Genomic DNA, 21,542 nt, shown 5'->3' with positions numbered 1-21,542 from the left:
TTGTTAATATGGTTGTAAAATGAAATCACACAGTGTTTGTCAAAGTGTATTACTCTTTTTTAACACTTGCGATGTTGTGTATGGATGTGTGCTTGTGTGTTTGCACACACTGAATTGACAGTGAATGATTATCATTCACCATCACAACAGCTGCAAATCAATGACTGATATATAAATACTGCATACTACTGTACAGTGCTATAGTAAACTACAAGGGATATGAATGAATGAGACTGCTGGTATGAGTATCCCTAGTTAAAGTGTTCAGATGTCTAGGCTGATCATCTCACTGTTTTCCATTAATGTGAATCCCTATTCAACAGTTAATGAGAGGAAATAACACAATTGTAATTCTAGACATTCAGCCTTTTAGCTGCAGTGCTGTTCTTTGTGAGGTTTTTCTTCTGCTGTGCACCACAGTGCCTCGCTCCAATAATATATGCTTATTGTACTGTTGGATTTTCCCAGTTTACTCCATTTGCTGTTGCTCATATTAACTGATAACCTAGATGTGTTGTCAGCTACTGTCTGTCTATCCATCTGATTTTGTTTTAATCAACAGTTACTTTCTACATAATCTATAGTGCATTCGATGTTACATGTGTTTCCATCTGAAAAAATTCCAAGTGTAAGCTTAAAATCATGATATTTCACTAGTCCCTTTATTCTACATTTCTCAACTTAAAAAATAAATTATTTATTTTTTTGTTTTGAACAGATTATGTTAAAAAAAAAACCTAAAAATTCTCCATTCCCAGGCACAACCAAGAAACTATTATTAACTCAGCTGTGACAAACCGTCACTTCAAAAAAAATTCTGGGACTTTTTGGCTGAACTGGGCTGAATTGCAGGCTGTGTCAAATATCTAATGTATCTAGAGTGATTCTTTTCTCGTATTTAGTAATGGCTGTGGGAAAAATATTGTGCGTTCTAGTTTTTTCATTTCTTGTAAAATAAATAATGAAACAAATGTAAGTTTTTTTCTTTGGTTTAAAATTTATCACATAATCATTTTGATATGAGGCACAGCAGCCATTTTTGAATTTTCTTTACTTCTAGCCTTGGTTCTGCCATTTCCATTGAAGTGCAGGACTTTATATTGCAGTAAAAATGAGCCCACAGTGAGGAAAAATGGCCACAAACTGCTTGGGGTTCAGAGGGTTAATCTTAGGCTAGTGGGGAGTTTGGGCTCCAAAGATTTTCTAAGAGCTGCATCACTATAAGAAGGCCTTTCCATAATTCTTAACTACAATACTCATAACCATTTATTCTAGTATAATTCTACTCCAACTATACATAAATGACATAGAGCAAGTATCATACTGTAGTTCCTACCTTCATGTCTGTCAACATGATGAGGGTTTAGGGAGCTGGAATGTGATTTTCCAACCCCAGAAACGGAGGCAATGGACTCTGTGTGTGTGAAGGAAGGGGGTAAAATAAAAACATCTTGGTGTCATTTTCAGCCATGCAACAGCGCCATCACTCTCACGAAATGCTTCAACAGTCTAAGCTGATTCATTCCATAATCCTCTATGTGCCCGCCTGCCTGATGGTCTGTCTGGACAAATGGACTCACTAACTGTCCCATGACACACTCTCTGGCACACACACCTACTGTACGCACACTAAAGTGAGCATATAGTGCCTGTTCATGTATTGCCACATTTTTTTTTTTTTTGGCAACTTTCACAGAAATGCATTTGCATATAATGAGATAATTTGTCATTTCTATTACTATACAGAAAGTGTAACAATAATATTTCATGCCACCTGTCAGCCTTAGTATTCTCATCATTTATTACCAGAGTGCTAGACATTGATTTAGCTCCACACTAATGAAGCCATTGTAATTCAGAACCAGTTAACGTTTGCCCGAACACCTAATGGTGGCAAATAGCATGAATGCTATTAATGTGTCACATGATTTTCCAGACATGATCTAATCTCTTTCAGACTGAAGCCTAGTTTAGTCTTCAAAAAAATGCAAGGATTTCAGCACAGCGGTACATCACATCACCACTGCATACACTGGTTTGCATGTGTGTTTGAGTACGTCATTGTGTTTCTTCTTGTAATATATTCAGAGCGTGGGATCTGCTTTTCGATGAAAGATGAAGCAGGTTCATGTGAGGTCATGATGGCTGGATAGGTAGATGTATGACAGGGTTTTAGGATTTGGTTTCTTTGACCTACCCTCCCCCCCCTCGCCAAACGCCCATCTGTCCGACTGACCAATGGGCTGCTGGGTTGGTGGATCAGACTCTCTTGCCAATAGATCGCTAATCCTCATCTGAGCATGCTCACTGACTTAACTGGGACAGAGACATGACAAAGGGTGCAACTACTATGACATGCTGTCCAACCCGTAAGTCCGCTGTCATGTTGCTGAAGATACAACTGTTTGTGCTGCACAGACCACAGTCGAAAACTTATCAGTTTGGTTGTAAAATCACACATTAAATAGCTAAGCTGGGATTTGCACTTTGAAATTCCTGGAAACAGTGCAGAAAAATATGATTTATATAACCACATTTATGTGGATGAAAGAACTGCAAAACAAAATCCCAGGCTGCGCGGTACACAGTTGAAATCAACAATTTCTTTTAAAATAACCAACAGGCTTTGAATGCATCTTCAAACGCAGCTGAGAGTCAAAGAACATAACTGACATTACAGGCTATATTATTCAAGGCAACTAATTGTATAATGTGATCTAGTTATTAAAGTCGCAGGACCTTCAGCCAGACAGTATGATAAAATGTGTGTGTGTTTGTACATGTATGTATCAGTGTGTGCATGTACAAACCGTAGTGGCGGCCGCTCTGTGAGAAACGAACCTAAGACCTCAGATCCCCAGGAGGAAAAGGAAGGGATGAAGATGATTTATGGGTTTTACTGAACTGCACCATATGCCCACCATAAATCTAAACATGCACGCACGCACACACACACACACACACATATAGCAAGGGCTTTCTCACAACAGGGTCAGGTTCAAGCCAAATACACTTCTCTATATCTGAGATTTTTTAAAAAAAGGCAGAAATATAACTGCAAAGGTATGATCTTTCCATTTACTGTCACAGAGGTGTATTTGAGCAGTACTGTTTTTAAAAAATAATAATTTACTAAGCATATTGCATAATAGGTTTTGTACATTAATAATTTAAGAGTACATGATTTGAGTTTTATGGGCTTACTCCAAAATAATAAACAATTTAAACCCGAGTAACACTTTTAAATATGATGTTTTTTTATTAAAGCTGCAAAAGAAAATTAGTCTGCAACTTTGATGATCAAATAATTTGTCATTTTGTAATTGCAAGACTTCAGTTTTAGCCTGAAATGTTTTTTTCTAGTTATTGAATGGTTTGGATTTTGTACATTCATTAAAAAAAAAAAAAAAAAAAATCGCTTAATTACAGTGACAATAGTTGTTAGTTGAAGCCTTTTAAGTAGTGTACTGTATAGTTTCAATTATTTTATCATGGATAAACATGAGCAAAAAGTCTACATGTGATGTTCTGTGAAGTTTGTGTCCTCCACAGCAGACTTTAAAAGGCTTACAAAGGACTAGTTCTGTTTATACAGCGTTAAGGCTTCTGTCAGGCCCACCTAAAGCACCACTAATCAGTGAATTCTTTGAGTTCCCTTTATGTCAGCCAAACAACAAAAGTGCTGTGCTGTTTAAAAAATGCTCTTAATGGATTTCCTTAAAGACAAAAAGAAAAGTGTGACGACATTACAGTGGTGCCGAAATCTCAGCTCCTCCAGCGTTCTAAGTGCTTTTCTGGTGTAACATGAGAGGTCCACTGCCTACAAAAATGGCCAGTTTAATTTTAGTATGAAGGCGAGCTGGGCTTTAAGGACCACTTTACTGTAAAGCGAAGCAGCTGACAGAATCTGTTCACATCCATCTTGGGCTGCTTAGAATCAGTCAGTCAGAACAAATAAAGTCTGAATGTCCATATCGTTTGACGGCCGTGCTCTCAAGACGGGACAACCCATATGTAGCATTAACGTCATATATATACAGTCTCTAGCCACAGTCAATGGGTGTCTTAAGATCTCTAGTAAGTTGCAGGATGAATTATGTACCATGTATATTCAGACACAAACACTCTGCCTGTCGGCGTCTACAAGCACATCCGCAAGCACACACAGTTGAGTGGTCACCAGCTCAGTACAGTGAGTCCATACTACCCTGTTTCTGTGTCATCTGATCGGCTGTGATCAGCAGAGAAGGACATAAATCTGATCTTTTCTTAGATAACAGTAACATTATGGGTCTGTATAAATACACCAGTAACTCCAGAAATGTAAAAAAAATACCTCTTTTATTTTTAAAATGTGATTATTATTCAGTATGACCTGAAATATTTCTGTAAGCAAGTGGACTTCTCTTTCTGGTTCTTAAAGACATTTAACTTCAAGAGCGAAAAAGAGAAGCATAGTCGTCACATACGGAACTGGATTACCATGACCTGGATGAATTTATCCACACATTACTGCATATGTATTCAATCCTAAGCAGTATTTTCTTAGTTGGTCAAGAAGCTAATTCAACTACTTTATGATCATATTATCTTTTACTCTACAAACAAAAACCAGCATCTCCTCCACCTTCTAGTGGACTCAGCAGGTGCATTATCCATTCTGATCATCGATGAACAGAAAGTCACCGTAATAACATAGGCATTCTCCTGTAGTCGTAATGTAAGGTCTCTGGTGGAGTCATCACCGAGGAAATGTACCAAATGAATCTGTGTAACATGGTAAACAGAGCGACAGGGTGTGTTTTAACCTAGACCATGATCCTTTTCTGAACCCAACCAAGCAGTTTTGGTGCCTAAACTCAGCCAACACGGACTGAAATCGCAAATGAACATGGAATGACAAATTGAAGTAAAAGTTCAAACAAAAACAAATGTAATGTTCTGGGACAGGTCAGTGTTAAACCACCATTAAATGGGATGACAACCGCCTACAGAGCATCTTAGAAAGTGGAAGAGGTCCCTACTGGTCCACATGTATGGGAATGACATGCGATTATAACAATTACCAAACTGTATGATAACATCCAAAACTGGTGCCAGACCAGTTAAGTTATTTCAGCCTCTTTCATATTGAAATAAACTTTTGGTAAATGTTCTTATTCACTGTCCTGCAGAACTTAAGTGTAGAATATTTATACCACACACATGACTGTTTGTTAAACCAACTTGACGGCACCTTTTAAAGCTCACTAATAACCACATTACATCTTCCTGGTTGTAGTCCGTAGAAAACCTAAGTGTGCTGCTTCCTGGTTTAAAGAAGGTGTCAAGCAACCTATAAAGAATCCAAGAAGTTGTGCCAAGAAGAAGTCCAGCATATAACAGCCCCAAGAACAACAATGCTCAGTTTCACAATCCAGCTTTCTATAGATTAAACAAGCAAGATTAAAGATGTTAATTATAATTTGAGCTTCAGAAGTGCTGTAGGATTTTTAGACTTGGATAGAGGCCCTGATAGCAGTTTCCTCCTGCTTTCACTCTTTGTACTGAGCTGAACTAAATGGCTGCTGGCTGCAGCATCATATTTGATGTGCAGAAATGAGAGCGGTGTCAATCATCTCTTCAGACTCTCTGCTGTGAAGTGAACAGTGTCCCAAAATGCTATACTATTTCTTCCAGGAATACTGAAGAACTAAGTGTCAAAATGTTGAAAGCAGAACGAATAATGAAAAAATGACCTCATGCACCTTATTCTAGAAAATTCATGAAAACAGTTGGCTTTCATTGGCATGACTTGTGTGCAAAGGTATATCTGTTTTAAGAGAATAAGATTGTTGGGACTCAGTAACAGATAAAGCATGACAAGGTATGATGGAGATTGGTAGAGAAGCAACTAGTCATTATACCTGTAATGGACTAGAAGTACTACATTTCCACTGGAATATAGGGGAGTAAAAGGCTACAGCAGGATCAAAGTGAAATAATAAAATACTTAAAGACACTACAATATTGAGTCAATAATTTCATTCTAAATCCTTCTATTTCTAAGCTACTTTTCCGCACCTTGCTGGGGGGCTCCAAAGTGCTCATGGGTAACAGCGGGGGCTGGTTCAGCTTCAGAGATGGTTGTAGTTCTCTTTGCTTCACCCTCGGGCACACCCTCACCTTCAGCTTCAACTTCAGCTTCACCCTCTGTTTCAACTTCGCTTTCATCTTCAGTTTCACCCTCAGCTTCAACTCTAGTTTCCCCCTCTGCCTCATCTTCATCTGCAGGAGCAGTAAACATTCTAGATGAAGCTGATGTTGTTGCTATTCAGCTACACAGGTGGAAATTTTGATTAACAAGCATAAATGGAACCTGTGGGAGCCTAAAGCTGGACCACTAAACCAATAATCAGCCCATTAGCAAGAATCATTGGTTTGTTTGATAAATCGTACCCACCATTTTTGCAAATAACCACGCGGTTGTGTTTAATTGTCAGAGGAGACCTTTTAAAAGCAGGCTTCTGCAGTGCAGTCCAATTGCTTAGTCTATCCATGCATCAGCCTTTTACTGTTGGTCCATGTGGAGAAAAGCCCAGTGCTGTCAGGGTTGATGTTGCCACTTTGCCGATCGTTTCTGTCTAACAGCTCGGAGGCTGAGAGCCTCTCCACAGAGAGAATCCCTAATCAAATTCCCTTTTATTCCTGCCTCCCCGAGCTCCTCACCCGGAATCACACTGCATTACAACACACTAACATATGCCCGCATCCTTCTCTCCCATTTCTCTCCCTTTCTGCCTCTTTCTCAGCTCCCTTCCACTGCTCCATCCACCAGCCATTCTCGCACAACCCTCTCTCATCCCTCCTTCCTTCAATCTATCAACAGCACTGTCTTTAGTCTAAATTTTAAAAAAAGCAGAACTGTGGAAGAATTCCTCCTGTGCAGGTTAGTGTGATGTGCTGTGATGAAAGGACATGGCGACAGAGAGGCCTATTAATAATGAAGCACACAGGGCCCAAGCTGCAGCACTGAGAGAGGAGATGCAGAGAAAGAGAAATGACTGACTAGAGCAGAACATCACAGGAGAGAAGGGGGAGTTTAGGAGACATACAGATGGCAACGTATGGGGTTAAAACATAAATTTCAAAAGCAATGCAACAGAAGAGAGAGAGACAAGACAGGAAGAGAAAGAGAGTGGAATACCACCTCTTCTGCTTTGCTTTGCATTATTACTTACTAGAACCGGAGGGGGAACCAGCAATTGTACCTGAAAGAGAATAAGAAAAGGAAGAGGAGATGAGAACTTGTTTATTTATACATTCGATTTGCCTAAAGACTTGACTCTGCCTCATTCATCAGACTCAGGTGGCAGAGAGAGCTAAAGACCTGCAAAATAAGGGCTTGTTGTGGACCACCTCTCAGCTTCCTGGAGTAATAACGGGAGTTACACTGCTTCCCCCATCTTCCCTAATTTAACGTGTTACTCCTTCCCAAACTGCTCATATTCACGGGCCCTCATCATATATGTATGTTTTGAGAGAGCGCTACCGCTTCACTGTATGCCTTAATAGAAACTTTTTGCCTTTCTTGCATATTTTTCCACATTGTGCTTACAGTTAACCCAGCATGAAAAATGCAATCTGTGGAGACCAAACTGTTCCGTGAACCATGGCCATTTTGTGTAGCATTTTCAACTGAGCAGGTTGCAAACATTTTAATTTTTAAATTCCACTAATGGGATTCAGGAGTTTGAAAAGGCTGGTGGTGATGGCTGTGATGGTGTGTGTCAGTAGCATTAGAACTGGGTTGGAAACGGCAACATGATTTAAAAAAAAAAAAAAAGCCTGACAATAGAGCCATTCTCTGGAGTGGTGGTACAGGTGTATGTCTCTATCTCTGGTACTGTTTCTCTGTGTGTGTCTCTTGCTGTGCATGTGAATATGTCTGTGTTTGTTTGAAAGGAGAAAACTAGGGAGGGGCTGCCCTAGATTATTATTTTATCATAGCTTGCTACTGTAGCTGGCTACACTCTCCAAGAGGATTTCCTCCCCACACGGTCCCTCGGTTGTCGCACCGCTCTGATCTACTCTCTGCACTGAGGTGGCGACAACTCGGAGAGTTCATTCGTATCATCGTCATCTTTTTGCTTTAAATTTCTTCTCAACTTGTTCGCTTCATCCTGCTGTTGATTCAAGACCTGACAGTCACTGAAACCTATATCTTTATCAGTCAAAAATGGTGGCGTATGCAATTTAAAATAACTCCATGTAGACTGATTTTAAGACAAATGATTCATCACCTCTGATTAGTGGGCTGGATATCATATAAATATTACATAAATAGATGAATATTCAGCTGGGCCACCTACAGATGTATTCATACATAACCAAAATGCATTCTCAGGGAGTGTAATGGTTACACTAGCATTTTTATGATATGAAATTTATGATTTTGAGACGATACCTGCCTAAATTTATTGATAGCAATACTGAAACGATACCACAACAAAAACATCAGGGAAAGTGATGGTATAAGTGATGACAGAACATTAATCTTAAAATTATTATAAATAATAAAAAAAGAAAAACACTTTGACAATGTCATTGCAAAGAATGGGAGGATTTAAGCTCTAAAACAACAAAAATGAATTATTAAACAATATTGTCTTCATACATTTTCATATCCAATTACAACTGGAGGAATATTTCACCTTTTAAAGAGCTGCTTATAAAAGGTTAAATCCTTGCAGAGATGCGTCGGGGCAGCACATTAGGGCACAGTTTAATCGCTGGCTTTCACTCTTTCAGCAGGAATTCAGTTGATCACCTGTTACTGATACTGTTGATCTTGACACCTGAGAACGGCAGATTTTTAGCAGCTTACAGTAATGAGAGTTAACGTTGTGTGTATGATCACTACATGTAGATGTTTGTCACATTAGATAAAGTTAGCTACAAAGATAAAGCCAAATTACAGATATCATTGTCTGTAATTGCCTTTTTAAAGTCAGATGGTGATGGTGTTTGACTTCAGTTTCAGGAGTATGATGTAAGAATGTTATCTATCACATTTGCAAACCTGTCGCTCTTTCAATCCTTTGAACAGGTCGACTGCTTTGCCAGGTTGGACATGTTGGTTCCCTCATTCTGCGTAGGTAAAACACTCTTTACAGGCGGGCTTTCTTGTATCCGTGGGTTCGAAGTGACTGTCGGCTATAAGCAACACAATGCTATATTTTGCTTTGTGCATCTACACACATTGCTAGTGAGGGAACTAAGAAGAAACACAACTTATTTGTCATTGTTTAAGAACTGATACTGCTAATAGAATGTGCTTTATTGTCGTTACACAGTGTACAACGAGATAGGAGAAAGAGAGAGCCGTGAGCCGCTGCGTCAAGGCGTGCCGCCATCTTGACTATCTTGATGGGGTATAGTAATGTTTTAATGCCAGACTATTGCAATACTCCTTTAGCATCCCTATACTGTGCAAGACTCTGTCCCGTACAGGACACAAATCCCAACATCTTGGGCGAAAGTCCTGTTGTGGATTTTGGATTCTACCTCACCTCCAACCTCCTCAGAAACATTTCAGCGTTAACTCAGAGAGAGGAAATGAATTTCTCTCATTGTAAATCGGAATGCAGTCTAACTGTGTAGGAATGTATTTTTGATTATAACACTTCATGAGTTTTAAAATAAATAAGTTTGCGTATATCCATAGCTAAAGTGTTTGAAAGGAGCATTATTATATCTGTGTCAGACTGATAAGTTAGATGAACACAGTAGGAACACACAGAAGCAGGTACGTACAGGTGTTGGGGGTTCCGTTTGGTGCTGGCAGGTAGGAACCTGCTTTCCAGGACTTGGCTTTGAAGCCTTTCTTGCAGCGCTGGCAGTCCTGGCCGGTGGTGTTGTGTTCACACTGGCACTGGAGGTTCCCATCAATCGGCAGGCACTGGGAGGCATGGAGGTTACACTTACACCTTCCAGGGGAAGAGAATAGAGAGTCGACACGTGTGAGATTAAATGTTTGTGTGTGTGTGTGTTCCACTGACTCAACATAAGACAGCAGGAGAAAGTTAATTATATCCAGGTTCGAAGTGTAGTGTCAGTGACACTAGCATAAAAAAATGAAGGTGCAACTGCTGAGTATTGAGGGTCTGGTGCAGAGACAAGACACGTATCTTTTGTGGGTAAATTGCAATAATAAAATAAAACAAGATAAGCAATATTAAGATTGTGCAAAAACTGTGTTGTTGGTAAATTGTTCTCTGAGCATATACTCTAAATTCCACTGTACCTGACAGCAAGGAACGACAATGTAAGATAGAGTCAGCTGTGAAAACCAGCTTTCTCTACGCTTGTACATGGGTGTATATTTGTCCTTATATCCTGTATGTGAGGCCTCATTGGTGTATTCATGCAGTAGGACAGTTAGACAAGCAGAAACAGAGTTAAAAGACAACAATATGAAATACAGTCACTTAGAAATATCACATGCGATGCCCTTGAGAATCATTACTATGTCAGGTTTGTCACTTTTTGGTCTCAAATGTATTCAGTTCTTTCTCAGAACTCACTGGCAGAACTACGGCACCCATTTCTGTTTTGATGTTTGCTAGTACAGTTTGTACACTTGCCAGTCCATCTGATTATGGGTTGTTTGATTTCAGTAGCAGCTGTATTCTTTACACAGTGACCGAGGAAAGGAACAAATATGAATGAAATTGTTATGACAAAGGTCCTGATTGATTGATTCCTGAGCGGAAACGCTTTTTGGATTCATTGCTTTATCACCGTTTACCGTTTTGTTAATCTATTTATCATTTTAGCTGTTTGAAATTCTTTATGTCAAAGTACTCAAATGTGGAGGTTCTTGCTCTTTTTCATTGCCTCTGATGATAAACTGGATGTCTTTGAGTTTTTGGTTATTAATCAGATAAGAAAGAATTTGAAAATGGTCAGCATTGGCTCCTGGAAATTTTACAGGTTATTTTGCACTATTACTGAGAAACTACCAACTGTTGTTGTGATTTCGAGCGTAATCAGCCAAGTTACTTAATCGCAAAACTTTCTTTGCAGCTTTATAACTGAATGTAAATATGCTGCATGATTATGACAATTATAGGCAACACTTAAATAATCTCAGTGTCATTTTTTATATTTTTATTTGAATATTTAGATTAATAAAAAAGGATTTATTTTTCATACAAAAAATACGTCAATTTTGCTTTTTGCTGTTCCTCCTTTCAAATAACTCTTGAGTTTAAAGAAACATACAGCAGGGTGCATGCACACTCAAAAGGTTGCATAATAATGCATTTATCGTCTCTCCATAGAAGACCGCCATTTCAGAGCAAATTATTATGAGGTTCAAGTATCTGTGTGTGTGTGTGTGTGTGTGTGTGTGTGTGTGTGTGTGTGTGTGTTTTTATGGCAGTGCGTACATGCTCGTGTGCACACTTGACCTCAGTGGAGGGCAGGGTCCAGGTGGGCTGATCTAGAGGTTGAAGTTTTGCCAGGAAGGAAATGAGGATCTTAAGGACACTCGGCAGCTACGACTTTAAATTACAGCCTTTTCCAGATGAGCGACTGGACTCCAATCCAGTTTGTTCCACTGGAGTGAACAGCTATCCGTCTGCATCAAATATTCAAAGAATGGCCTCTGTATTCAGGAAAGATGACTACTTCAATCTTCCTTCCCATTGCTAATCTATCGCGCTTTCTCATCAAAATAATTTCTTTTAGTGGGAGGGGGATGATGTTGGCCTGTCAACCAAAACCCCCAGTTTCACAACATTACATATACAGAATAACGAAACTTAGAGTGTCTATCGGTAAATTGCGTCTCATATCACATTGTTGCTTGCAGCCCTATAAATTATCCCCGTTTCTTTCTGATCACTGAACGAGCTGACAGGATGTGCCGGAGAGAATCCATCCCCTGACAAGGCCTTGTTTCCTGCATGCCTTCTGAAGGACACGAGCTGTCCACTTAGCAAAGACGGAAATTGAACATCTCTTTTTCATGGAAAAAATAGTGCCTGCGTGAGAGCAAGAGTGAATGTGTGTCAAGCGAGACAGGTATGCGTGTGTGTGTGTGTGTGTGTGTGATTATGTGTGTGTTCCTGCTTCATGTGATTGTGATGCATTTGTCTGAGAGCGTCGATGACAGACAACAGATCAGAGAAGCAGCGGCACGGTGACTAATGGCTGCATTGAGTGAGTGACAGCGCTGAACAGATCTCTACTTTTCATCTCCTGCAACTTCGGTGATAAATCTCATCTGTCTCATCTTGAAAGTGGAAGTTCCGCTGAGTGCAGGATCTAGAGTTGTAGTTTAAAATCAATACCAAAGAACAGTGATTTTATAGTTACACTGCTGTGCAGCTTGTTTCCTTGCAGGTCTAATAGCTGCCTCATCGTAGAAGAAATGCCCTCTGTTTTGTCAGCTGACATATGCTGATGTTAAAGCATGAATGCATCTTAATGAATTGTCACTGTCTTCCTCATGTTAGTTAGTACCTTTGTTAAGTTGATCAGAATCAGAAAAAGTTACACAGTTGCACAGTTTTGTGGGTTGAAACTTTATGGACACTGTGTCCCCTTGACCTGCTTTTCTGACTTCTGCCATAGTACAGGCCAGGAAGACCAACAGTACTTCTAGCCTTGCACTCCTTCTGCATGAATGATGCGACACTCCGACTTTTCAAGTGCCATGTCTCTTTTGCTCTCGCTCTTTTGGATGACAGCTTGCACTGGGATTTTCCCCGATCCCTCTCTCCAGTCCCTCCATACACAAATAATACATGGGCACAATCATATGTTAATGTGCAAGATGTCTGCCTTCGCTGCAAAGTCATCAAAGTGGGAGTAGCAGCTCTGAGCTGAAGGAAGTTAAGACAGGACAGCTGGATCCATCACAACCCTGTCTATTTACTTAGAGGGGGAGAGAGGGGAATAGTGGGGAGATGAATGAGAGAAGATGAGTGGAGGAGAAGACAGAAAAGGGCAAGAGAGAGAGAGAGCTGAGTGAGACAATGTGTAGGAACAGGAGGAAATAAGGGTTGCAAATTCATTCCAGTCTACATTAGATACCACACACAAGGTGGTGTTTTAATTAGCTGGTGTAATTATGGGTCAGTGTTTCTGTTCATCAGTCTGTTGGCTTTGGTGCCTTAAAGGCGGTTTAGTTTCTGTGGAACTAGTAGCAGTTTTTGGAGAGCAGGCCTCCGTTTTGTTTGACTTTTGCACACATGTGGTACATGTGGATGACAAAATACATATTCCTGCCAACAAATGTACAGGATTCCCTTCACCTACAGGTGGCAATAATGCGACCGTCTACCTAGCAGAGTTACAGAAGCAGAGAAGACTGGTTGGATGGATGTAAACAATAAAAGCAAGAAAAAATGACTTAGCAAAAGCTTAATGAGGAAGGATTTTTGCTAGACCTCAAAGATGTTCTGAGAAACACTAAATTAAAACATAACCTTTGCTTGTTTACAACAAATCTCCACAGGGCAATCAACGAGGTATAATCTTGAGTGGTGAGAATTATAGATTTGGAGAGACCTTTAGTTGCTGGTGCTATGAGCCAGTGCTGCTTAATAATACAGGTGCACACCTTGAGAAGCAAACTGACAGTAAGGCTTATCAAACCGTGGACTGTGCATCACTGTTTTAAATAACTCAAAGCAGTTTCTGAGTGTTTGTTTGCTCCTGTTACATTTTTACTCACAGTTAGCTCATTTTTTACTACAATATGAAGTCCTGCACCTCTATGGAAACAGTGCGACCCTGAAAAGAAGTACAGAGAACTAATGTCTTTCAGGCTTTTAAAATAAAACACAGCGCTGATTCTTTAAAATCCACTGAAGAAATATATATATTTAAAAACCTTAAAAATTTATTAAAAATTACTAGCAGTAGAGGTTTATTTATTGTTTTCATCACCTAAGCCTAACTATGTATTGGTCATGTTACGCAAAACATGAATCCAGATCTCTGATGTCTTGTTTGGCTAACAACCGCCCCAACTAACTGGTTCAACTAAATATTTTCCTGTGAATAATAAGAGTGAAAATCTATGCTGCAATTAAGGTTCTTTCTAAACATAAGGAAAAGCCATTTAGTAGGATCTAAACTTTTTTTTTATTATGAATGTAAGCTCATCTAACATGCATCACCTACATATCTGATTGCTCACACCATGTTCTACATCTAATCGTTGATCTGAAGTCATAGCCTGAAGGCGCCACAATTATTATATCTCTCAATCTATATCTCTCCAGGGTTGTCTGGCTGGGAGTTTCTTTGTCCGTTCTCCTTGTAGCCTGAACTCATGTCGCTCCTATGTATTTAATGATATGAGAACTGCGTGTTTTAGACAGCAGAGACGCAGCAATTAGGGGAATAAATAAGAAGAAAGATAAACAAACATCAAGGGGGAGTCATGTGGTGGCAGAGCCTGAGAAAGCAGCTGGAAGCAGCAGTTAATGGGGCTTTATCTGTCTCTTTACTGTAGTTGACGCGTATTCCTCTATTCCTCTCCGGGGACACAGCTATCACTCCCTCTCTCTCATTTTCTCTTTTGCACTCTCCTCCCACTGTATGTATTGCTTCTGCTCCCAAATTCCATCTACTGTAGCCAACCTCTAGTCTTTCCCTTTGCTCTTTCTCTCTCGTTTCCCAATTTATTTTCCATCTCTTTCTTTTACTCTTCTCTCGGTCTGTGCAGCAGTATCCTTTAAAGCTCTTTTGCAATTGGCCGTTGCACCAGCGTTCACTGACGAGCGCATTGGTTAAATTGGGTTGTGGACATGTGTTTGAGAGGAGTGGGTAGGGGGAGAAAATAGAGGGGATATAGACGATGCGGGTGGCTGAGCAGTCGGTGCAGCAGGGAGTAGGGCAGCTGTGTCAAAGCCCTGACAGTCTGGCTGCCTCTCGACCACGGTGGTGAGAACGGGAGGAGGAGCAGGAGGAGGGTCTACGCTGACGTGCTCTAACCTGTGATGACAGACTGCACTGATGCAGCTCTGACCCAGCAGGAGGTTTCCCTCCTCTTCTGCTCTGTGTTCGATCTGCCGCCGCTGAAAAAGATCACTTGGCACTCACACCAACTCACTCTATCGGAACCCCAAAACACATGACTGGCCATACCGCTGCTGTAGTAATACTGCAGTGCAATAATCGTCGAATGAGGGCCTAATGAGCAGTGAGCGTTAGAGCTTTTGTCAGAGAAAATCTGACTGATTAATGACACAGCGGTCATCTAGAAATTATGTTTATATAGTACTAATGACTTTTTAAAATGGTGCTGTATTAAGCAACTTAATTGCTGCCTGCCTGTTTTCCCTTGAGTGAGGGAATCTCTTATCTCTCGTATCGCAGTACAGTGCTTTTAGGGAGATGTATGGTAGTTGTATAAAGTGGAGAACTCTGACTACAGAGACTCCCACCTGTGGTTACATTTAGTGAGCAAAATTACTTTTCTTAGGGTTAGGGAATCATTGTGGTTACAATTAAATATGAATTAAAATGCTGTATGTTGTGCTTTAAGTCAATATGGACGTAAAAAGTCATTTACATCTGTTCAGTGAACCATGGCTAGAAGTAGAGAGAACTTAAAAATGTATTATGTGCATTATGACACTGTTATGATGCCAGTGTTGAATATTGCAAAACTGTGGAATTAAAATGAGGGGGGCTCTGTGTGCTGTAGATATCTAATTATTTCAAATTTAAAACTTCAACTAACTACGCTACTGTTCAAAAGTTTAGGGTCACTTAGAAATGTCCTTTTTTTTTAAAAGAAAAGCATTTTTTTTCAATGAAAATAACATTAAAGTAATCAGAAATACTGTCTAGACATTATTAATGTGGTAAATGACTATTCTAGCAGGAAACAGCTGATTTTTAATGGAATATCTCCATAGGGGTACAGAGGAACATTTCCAGCAACCATCACTCCTGTGTTCTAATGCTACATTGTGTTAGCTAATGGTGTTGAAAGGCTAATTGATGATTAGAAAACCCTTGTGCAGTTATATTAATACAGGAAAAAAAGTGTAAGTTTTCATGGAAAACATGAAATTGTCTCAGTGACCCCAAACTTTTGAACGGTAGTGTAGGTGTTTTACACACTACTCTGCTCATTAATTATAGAAGATTTCACCATGCTGAATGTATCTCCCAACAACTTGCTGACAACTTGCTCCACTATATAAATGCTACATTTACTTTATTGTTGTTTTATTTTCCTTTTAAACTCTTGTTGTTCTGTGCAAACACAATCTGTAGCACACTTTTTTCTTACATTTTTAATTCATTCATTCATTCATTCATTTTCAGTCAGTCATCACTCCCCATTGGTGCTGAGGACCACAGCATTTGTTTGTTTTGTTTTGTAGAGAACCTGGTGCAAATGAGAATTTGTTCAACCAGGAGTTGCATGTGTCTAGACCGTAAAAAAAAAGTGTAAGAAATACAGTATTGCAGTTGCCGCTATTCAATCTTATTTTGTATTGCAAGGCTGTTTTTTGGCTTAAACAAATGAAACACATGTCAGTGAACATTTGAATGATATATTTATTTAGCAGCTCACCAGATTTCCTCATTATGTTGATTAAAAAGTGCAATCTGGGTGACATTACATAAACATAATATCTATGACAAGGCTGATAAAATGGACAGAAAATTAGATGATAATCCAATCAAATGTAATAGCCCTACAATTTGCATATTATATCAGAGTTGCGATTTACTGAGTAATCAATTTAGTTAATGTGGTAAGTTTTGAGGTTGATGCAGACACTTTGATCTCATTCAGATTCTGTCATTCGTATTTATCTGGTGAAGGGGGAAGTTTCTCTGTGCTCATCTATACTCTGAGATTTTGTTTCGTAACTGCTAGTTTAAAAACCAGTTATGTGTCTGAACATAAACTGTGAATTAGGACACATCTTCAGTCCAGGTAAACTTTCAAAATGAAAAATAAGCTGAAATTCCTAAATGCTGGAGCTTTTAATGAGGACGAGAAGATGTGATTTTACCTTTTTTTCTGGCTAATTAAAATTTCTGTGCAAGAACCATATCAGACATGAATTATTATTCAAAGCAGAGTATTTTTATATTTCTTAAAACATGTCTGGAGGTGATTTTTAAGTATGTCCATAAATTAAAATCTGCTTGGTGGAGGGCAGCCTGCAGAAAAGCAGAGCCCATAACACTGTGTCTCCTGAGCACAGCTGGAAGCAACCAAGCATGGAGTGGGAGTTGCATGAAGCCGAGATCATTGATCAGCAACACGCCTTATTGGCTTCTGCTGAAGTCTTTATCACCACGTCCCCTCCTACTTCCTCCCTCGCCTCGCCTCGTAAATTCAGAGCAGCTAATTGGACATGACTGCGTTTATGTTCCAGCTTCATAAATTTCTTTCTCTGAAGGGAGAGGATCGATTTTCCTCAAGTGCAGCCTTCCGTAGCAGCACGAGCCTCTTCAAACATCCCCTCTCTTCTCCGCCACACCTCACCTTTTTTTCCCTCTCCGCTATCCATCCTCTCACGTGTTCCCCCACTCTCTCTCCAGACTAAACAGGTAATCTATAACTGACCTCCCCAGCAATTGTGTGGTGAGCAGGAATCACAGTGTGCCTCTTCTCACAATCACTACCGCTCTCATTTCTACCTACCCCTCCTACTCTTTTGCATTAATAGCAGTTCTGACGACATTTTCAAACAAATCATTCCTCCCAAGCTCATTATCGGTCATTATGCAATGTGGACAGCAAATACATTTCCTGAATCAATGGTCTTTTCCTGTCTTTCCTTCCACCTCTTTGTAGTTTCTCAGTTGTCAGTCTTTTTTGGGCATGTCCCAAAATCTAAAGGAGAAAACACTTTTTTACCAGAACATCAAAAAAGAACGAGGGAGAAGCCTAAAGAATCATGTGTTTGGGGTCTCGCACACACACACACACACACACACACACACACACACACACACACACACACACACACACACACACACACACACACACACACACACACACACACACACACACACACACACAGTGCATCCACTTGCTAAAAATGTTCACAGTCGAGAGGTCACTGGATGTTTCTGGCCCAGGAGAAAAAAGTGGAGGGAAATGTCCAGCAAAAAGACATCTTAAATTATTCAAAGCGGAAGAATGACCTTGATTGTCTTTGCAATCCACACCCTGTGTGTGTTTGTTGTGTGTCTGCTATGCTGTGTATGGGGATGTGTGACCTCCCTGGTGTGTTTGTGGGATGATTCATAATTTTAGCACACTTTGCTCTTTTAGTTTGTGTTCATGCACTACATTGTGGGATAGAAAGGCAGAGGGAGATTGTGTGGGACTAAGCTTACCAGTAAATTATTTACAAAGGATACAGTAAATGGCTATTGCGTGCTTGCCTTGCTGGCGCTTAGACCTGAGAGCAGCCATCTGATTGGTCAGACTGGGTCATGTAAAGAGCAGCAGGCAAACTCAGCCCCACTTTGAGGTACCCGCTCTGAGAAGTATGCACAGGACCAAATAGCTAAATAATGGAGCCTGGGCACATCCTGTTCTCCAGTCCAGACCTCAGAGGACTGTTTTCCTGAGCGTAGCAGAGACTGCTGAGAGTGAGAGAGTTATATATTGGAACAGTTCAGGTGTGGGTTACGTGCCAGCTGTGTACAATTTACTGTTTTTGCTGGCCTTTCAAACTGCAGGGGTAATTAATGTGCAGCTTTCATAGGATTTTGTCACCCTGGCTGTTCCCTGTGATACTTTATGTGCACGAGGATAAAGAACTCTGCTGCTCTCTTTATCACCGAATGTAAGCACTGTTTTAAGAGGTGACTCAATTATGTTTTATTTGAAGGACAGCATATGTCTCGTTAAAATTTGGGGTCACTTTATTGATTATCAGTAAACAAATCAACTCTGCTGCAACTACGTGGTGAATGTTGATTTTTGTGCCCCTCCTGAGCGAGGCTTTATGTGCATCTTTAGACTAGACGGGTGGTTGATTTCTACCGTGGCAACCTTTTTATGGTGCCTGGTGTGTAATTGCATCATCTTTGTGTTTCTGCATATTATAGCTCCAAAAGTAGAAATGCTTGTGCGATGCATGCAGAAGGCTACACGCTGCATAAAGTCATGCTCAGACCAATTTTAGCATGGCATGAAAAATGCAGCCTGCTCTGCTCCAGTCGGCAAAGATGAACCCGACTCAACTTTTAAATATGTGCCACTGCACATCTTGTCTCATAGAAGTATAAATTGCTATGGAGGGTTCTGGCACCTGATTGAGAAGCATTCACACTCTTTGATCTGATACTTAAAGTTAGAGTGCAGGACTTTTACATTCAAATGAGCGTCCGTTACATTCAAGCTGTTGCCAGACGAGTTCTCACAATACTGAGTAAGCCTTTCAGCCAAACTGCATTTCACAGAGTAGCAGTCCTATATGGTCTTAAATCTGGTGTCTCTGGTGACATTCCTGCCTTTCACTCAACCAGCAATGGTTTGTTTGCCCGAGCTGAAGAGGAGAGCAACCACAGCAACAGAGATGGAGTCCAGTTCTGCAAATAGTGGTATGGCAAAATACAAAAAAACTTAAGAAGAGTGCATCAAAAGTTGGTGATGCTCATAAAACTTTGTGATACATACCTTTTTGGATCCAATAATCTATCTCTTTTATTCTAAGCTTAAATTTGGCGAGACTACTTAATTCATTTAGGGACTGTCAAAACTTTAAAAACAGTTCTGTTTGTTTCATTTTTAAAAATTGTGTAACTGTGTCACTTTTTTTGAAAGAACATGCCTTTTCAACTTGTCGGCAGATCTTGGAGTTCAGAGGGTTAATACAAAATCGCCTTCTTCTATAATGTAGCTGCCATTATTTTTTTTTCATGAACAAGACTTCTATCCACGCAAATTTATCTAAGGTTTTAGTAATCAACTATGTCTTTTTAGTTTACAGGTGAAAATGAGATGATGTGTGAAAGTCCAACATCAGCTATTTCACCTAGTTCTTCTGCTTGTCTCTACATGATACTAATGAAAAGTTATTGTACCCCAGATAACATATGCTAAACGTTATCACCCACGAATAGATGCACCCTCAAAAGTCACTGACCACTGTGATGGGTGACCCTTATTAATTCATCCACACAAGACATATTTTACTGGCATTTGGCACTTGGCGGGTGGTAATTTAAGACCCCGCATGCCAGCACTGTAATATTCATGCAGCATGATGCAGCATGAATGATGCAGAACGGCTGATGCTGTCTTCCTGAAGCAGACATGTTACTGCATCTTAAGGCTCCTTCCACTAAAGAGAGTCCAGCCTCTCTCCATCCAGTCCCAATTGTCCTGAGACCACTGAGTCACTGCGCTGGATATTAGAGTGTAACCTCCCTGCAGAGTCCTTACTGCTGCTGAATGTCTTTTAATGAACACTACAGCAAAGAGTAACACCTGGGGAGAGAGGAAATTGGGTGTGAGTTGGAGGGAGGGGGTTTTATTATACATCCTCCTCTTATTTAAGATATGAACAAGGAAGGAGTAGAAGTGGGAGAAGCGGGGCAATGGGAGGAATGAAAAAGTGATGAAGAGACAGAAACTCGAGGACGACATGAGGTTTGGTGGGAGGTTCTTCCTGTTGTGTGGTCTCCTACTGAGTCCTAAAGCCCCCAAGGGCGATACGACTCTTTGTGGGATCTGAATGTCTGTTGTGTATATCAGAATAAAGAACTTTGGAGTGGAGAACAGAATACACTCAGGATATCTGGCTCTTCTCTCTGATGCCATATGCCCGCCGCACGAACTTTCGAAGCGCACTTTTGAACCTCTAATGTGTGAAGTAATGTTTAGCTTTGTGCAAACACTTTTGCAAACCGGCACCCGCAGGCCTTCAGCCACGTTCAGCTATGCATCTAATTTTTCAAACGATTACACTCTCTGTTATTTAAATAACAACCCATTTGCAAAAGGTCTGCTAAAAGTCACCAAAACTTGCGCACCTAGAGCCACAAACAAATGCTAAAACAGAACTACGGTGTGCATTCTTGTATGAACATGTGTGTGTACTAAAGTCTAATTCCAATGAGACTATGGTGGGGAGGATGCCTGGGGAAGAGGAGCTGAGCTGGGATCATCCAGAGGACAAGGGTTAATATAATTATCCTGCTAAAACCTTGAGACTGAGAGAACATCATTAGTCATAACAAGAGGAGAGCTACCCGAGCCTGCAGGCCAGAGGAGAGGCGAGGAGATGAGGGGAGAGGAACAGAGGGGGGAAGGAGGAAGGAGAGCTTTAAAACCCAGCAGGGCAGTTAGCAAGACAATTAGTACAAGGACTAAAACTTCGGGGTCTTTGGCAAAAAGTAAAAAAAAAAAAAGGACAGTTTAACGGCACTCTGAGCTGCAGCAGAAACTGTTTTGCTTTTGCAGTAATTATGATATTTTGCTTAATTGTCTTACTATAAATAAATTAGTTGTGCTACAGTGGTTTCAAAATTAGACTAATATCTGAACT

At 40.2% G+C, this 21,542-nt stretch overlaps 1 protein-coding gene across 7 annotated transcripts in view; it reads right to left on the bottom strand.

Annotated features, from left to right (window-relative positions):
* The window catches only part of ntng2b (netrin g2b), a 74,779-nt gene that overhangs the window by 26,955 nt on the left and 26,282 nt on the right, over positions 1-21,542 (bottom strand). For all 7 annotated transcript variants that reach the window (XM_055019367.1, XM_055019369.1, XM_055019368.1 and 4 more), the window contains exons 4-7: positions 9,796-9,968; positions 7,221-7,250; positions 6,064-6,267; positions 1,337-1,414 (exon numbers count right to left, since the gene is read on the bottom strand). In XM_055019367.1, the coding sequence (XP_054875342.1) occupies positions 1,337-1,414; positions 6,064-6,267; positions 7,221-7,250; positions 9,796-9,968 (485 nt within the window). The remainder of the gene's footprint in view (positions 1-1,336; positions 1,415-6,063; positions 6,268-7,220; positions 7,251-9,795; positions 9,969-21,542) is intronic.

Source organism: Amphiprion ocellaris, chromosome 17, assembly GCF_022539595.1.
Source record: "Amphiprion ocellaris isolate individual 3 ecotype Okinawa chromosome 17, ASM2253959v1, whole genome shotgun sequence".
NCBI classification, from domain to species: Eukaryota; Metazoa; Chordata; class Actinopteri; family Pomacentridae; genus Amphiprion; species Amphiprion ocellaris.
The sequence above is the reverse complement of the archived record's forward strand: the minus strand, read 5'-3'. Positions and strand labels throughout refer to the sequence as shown.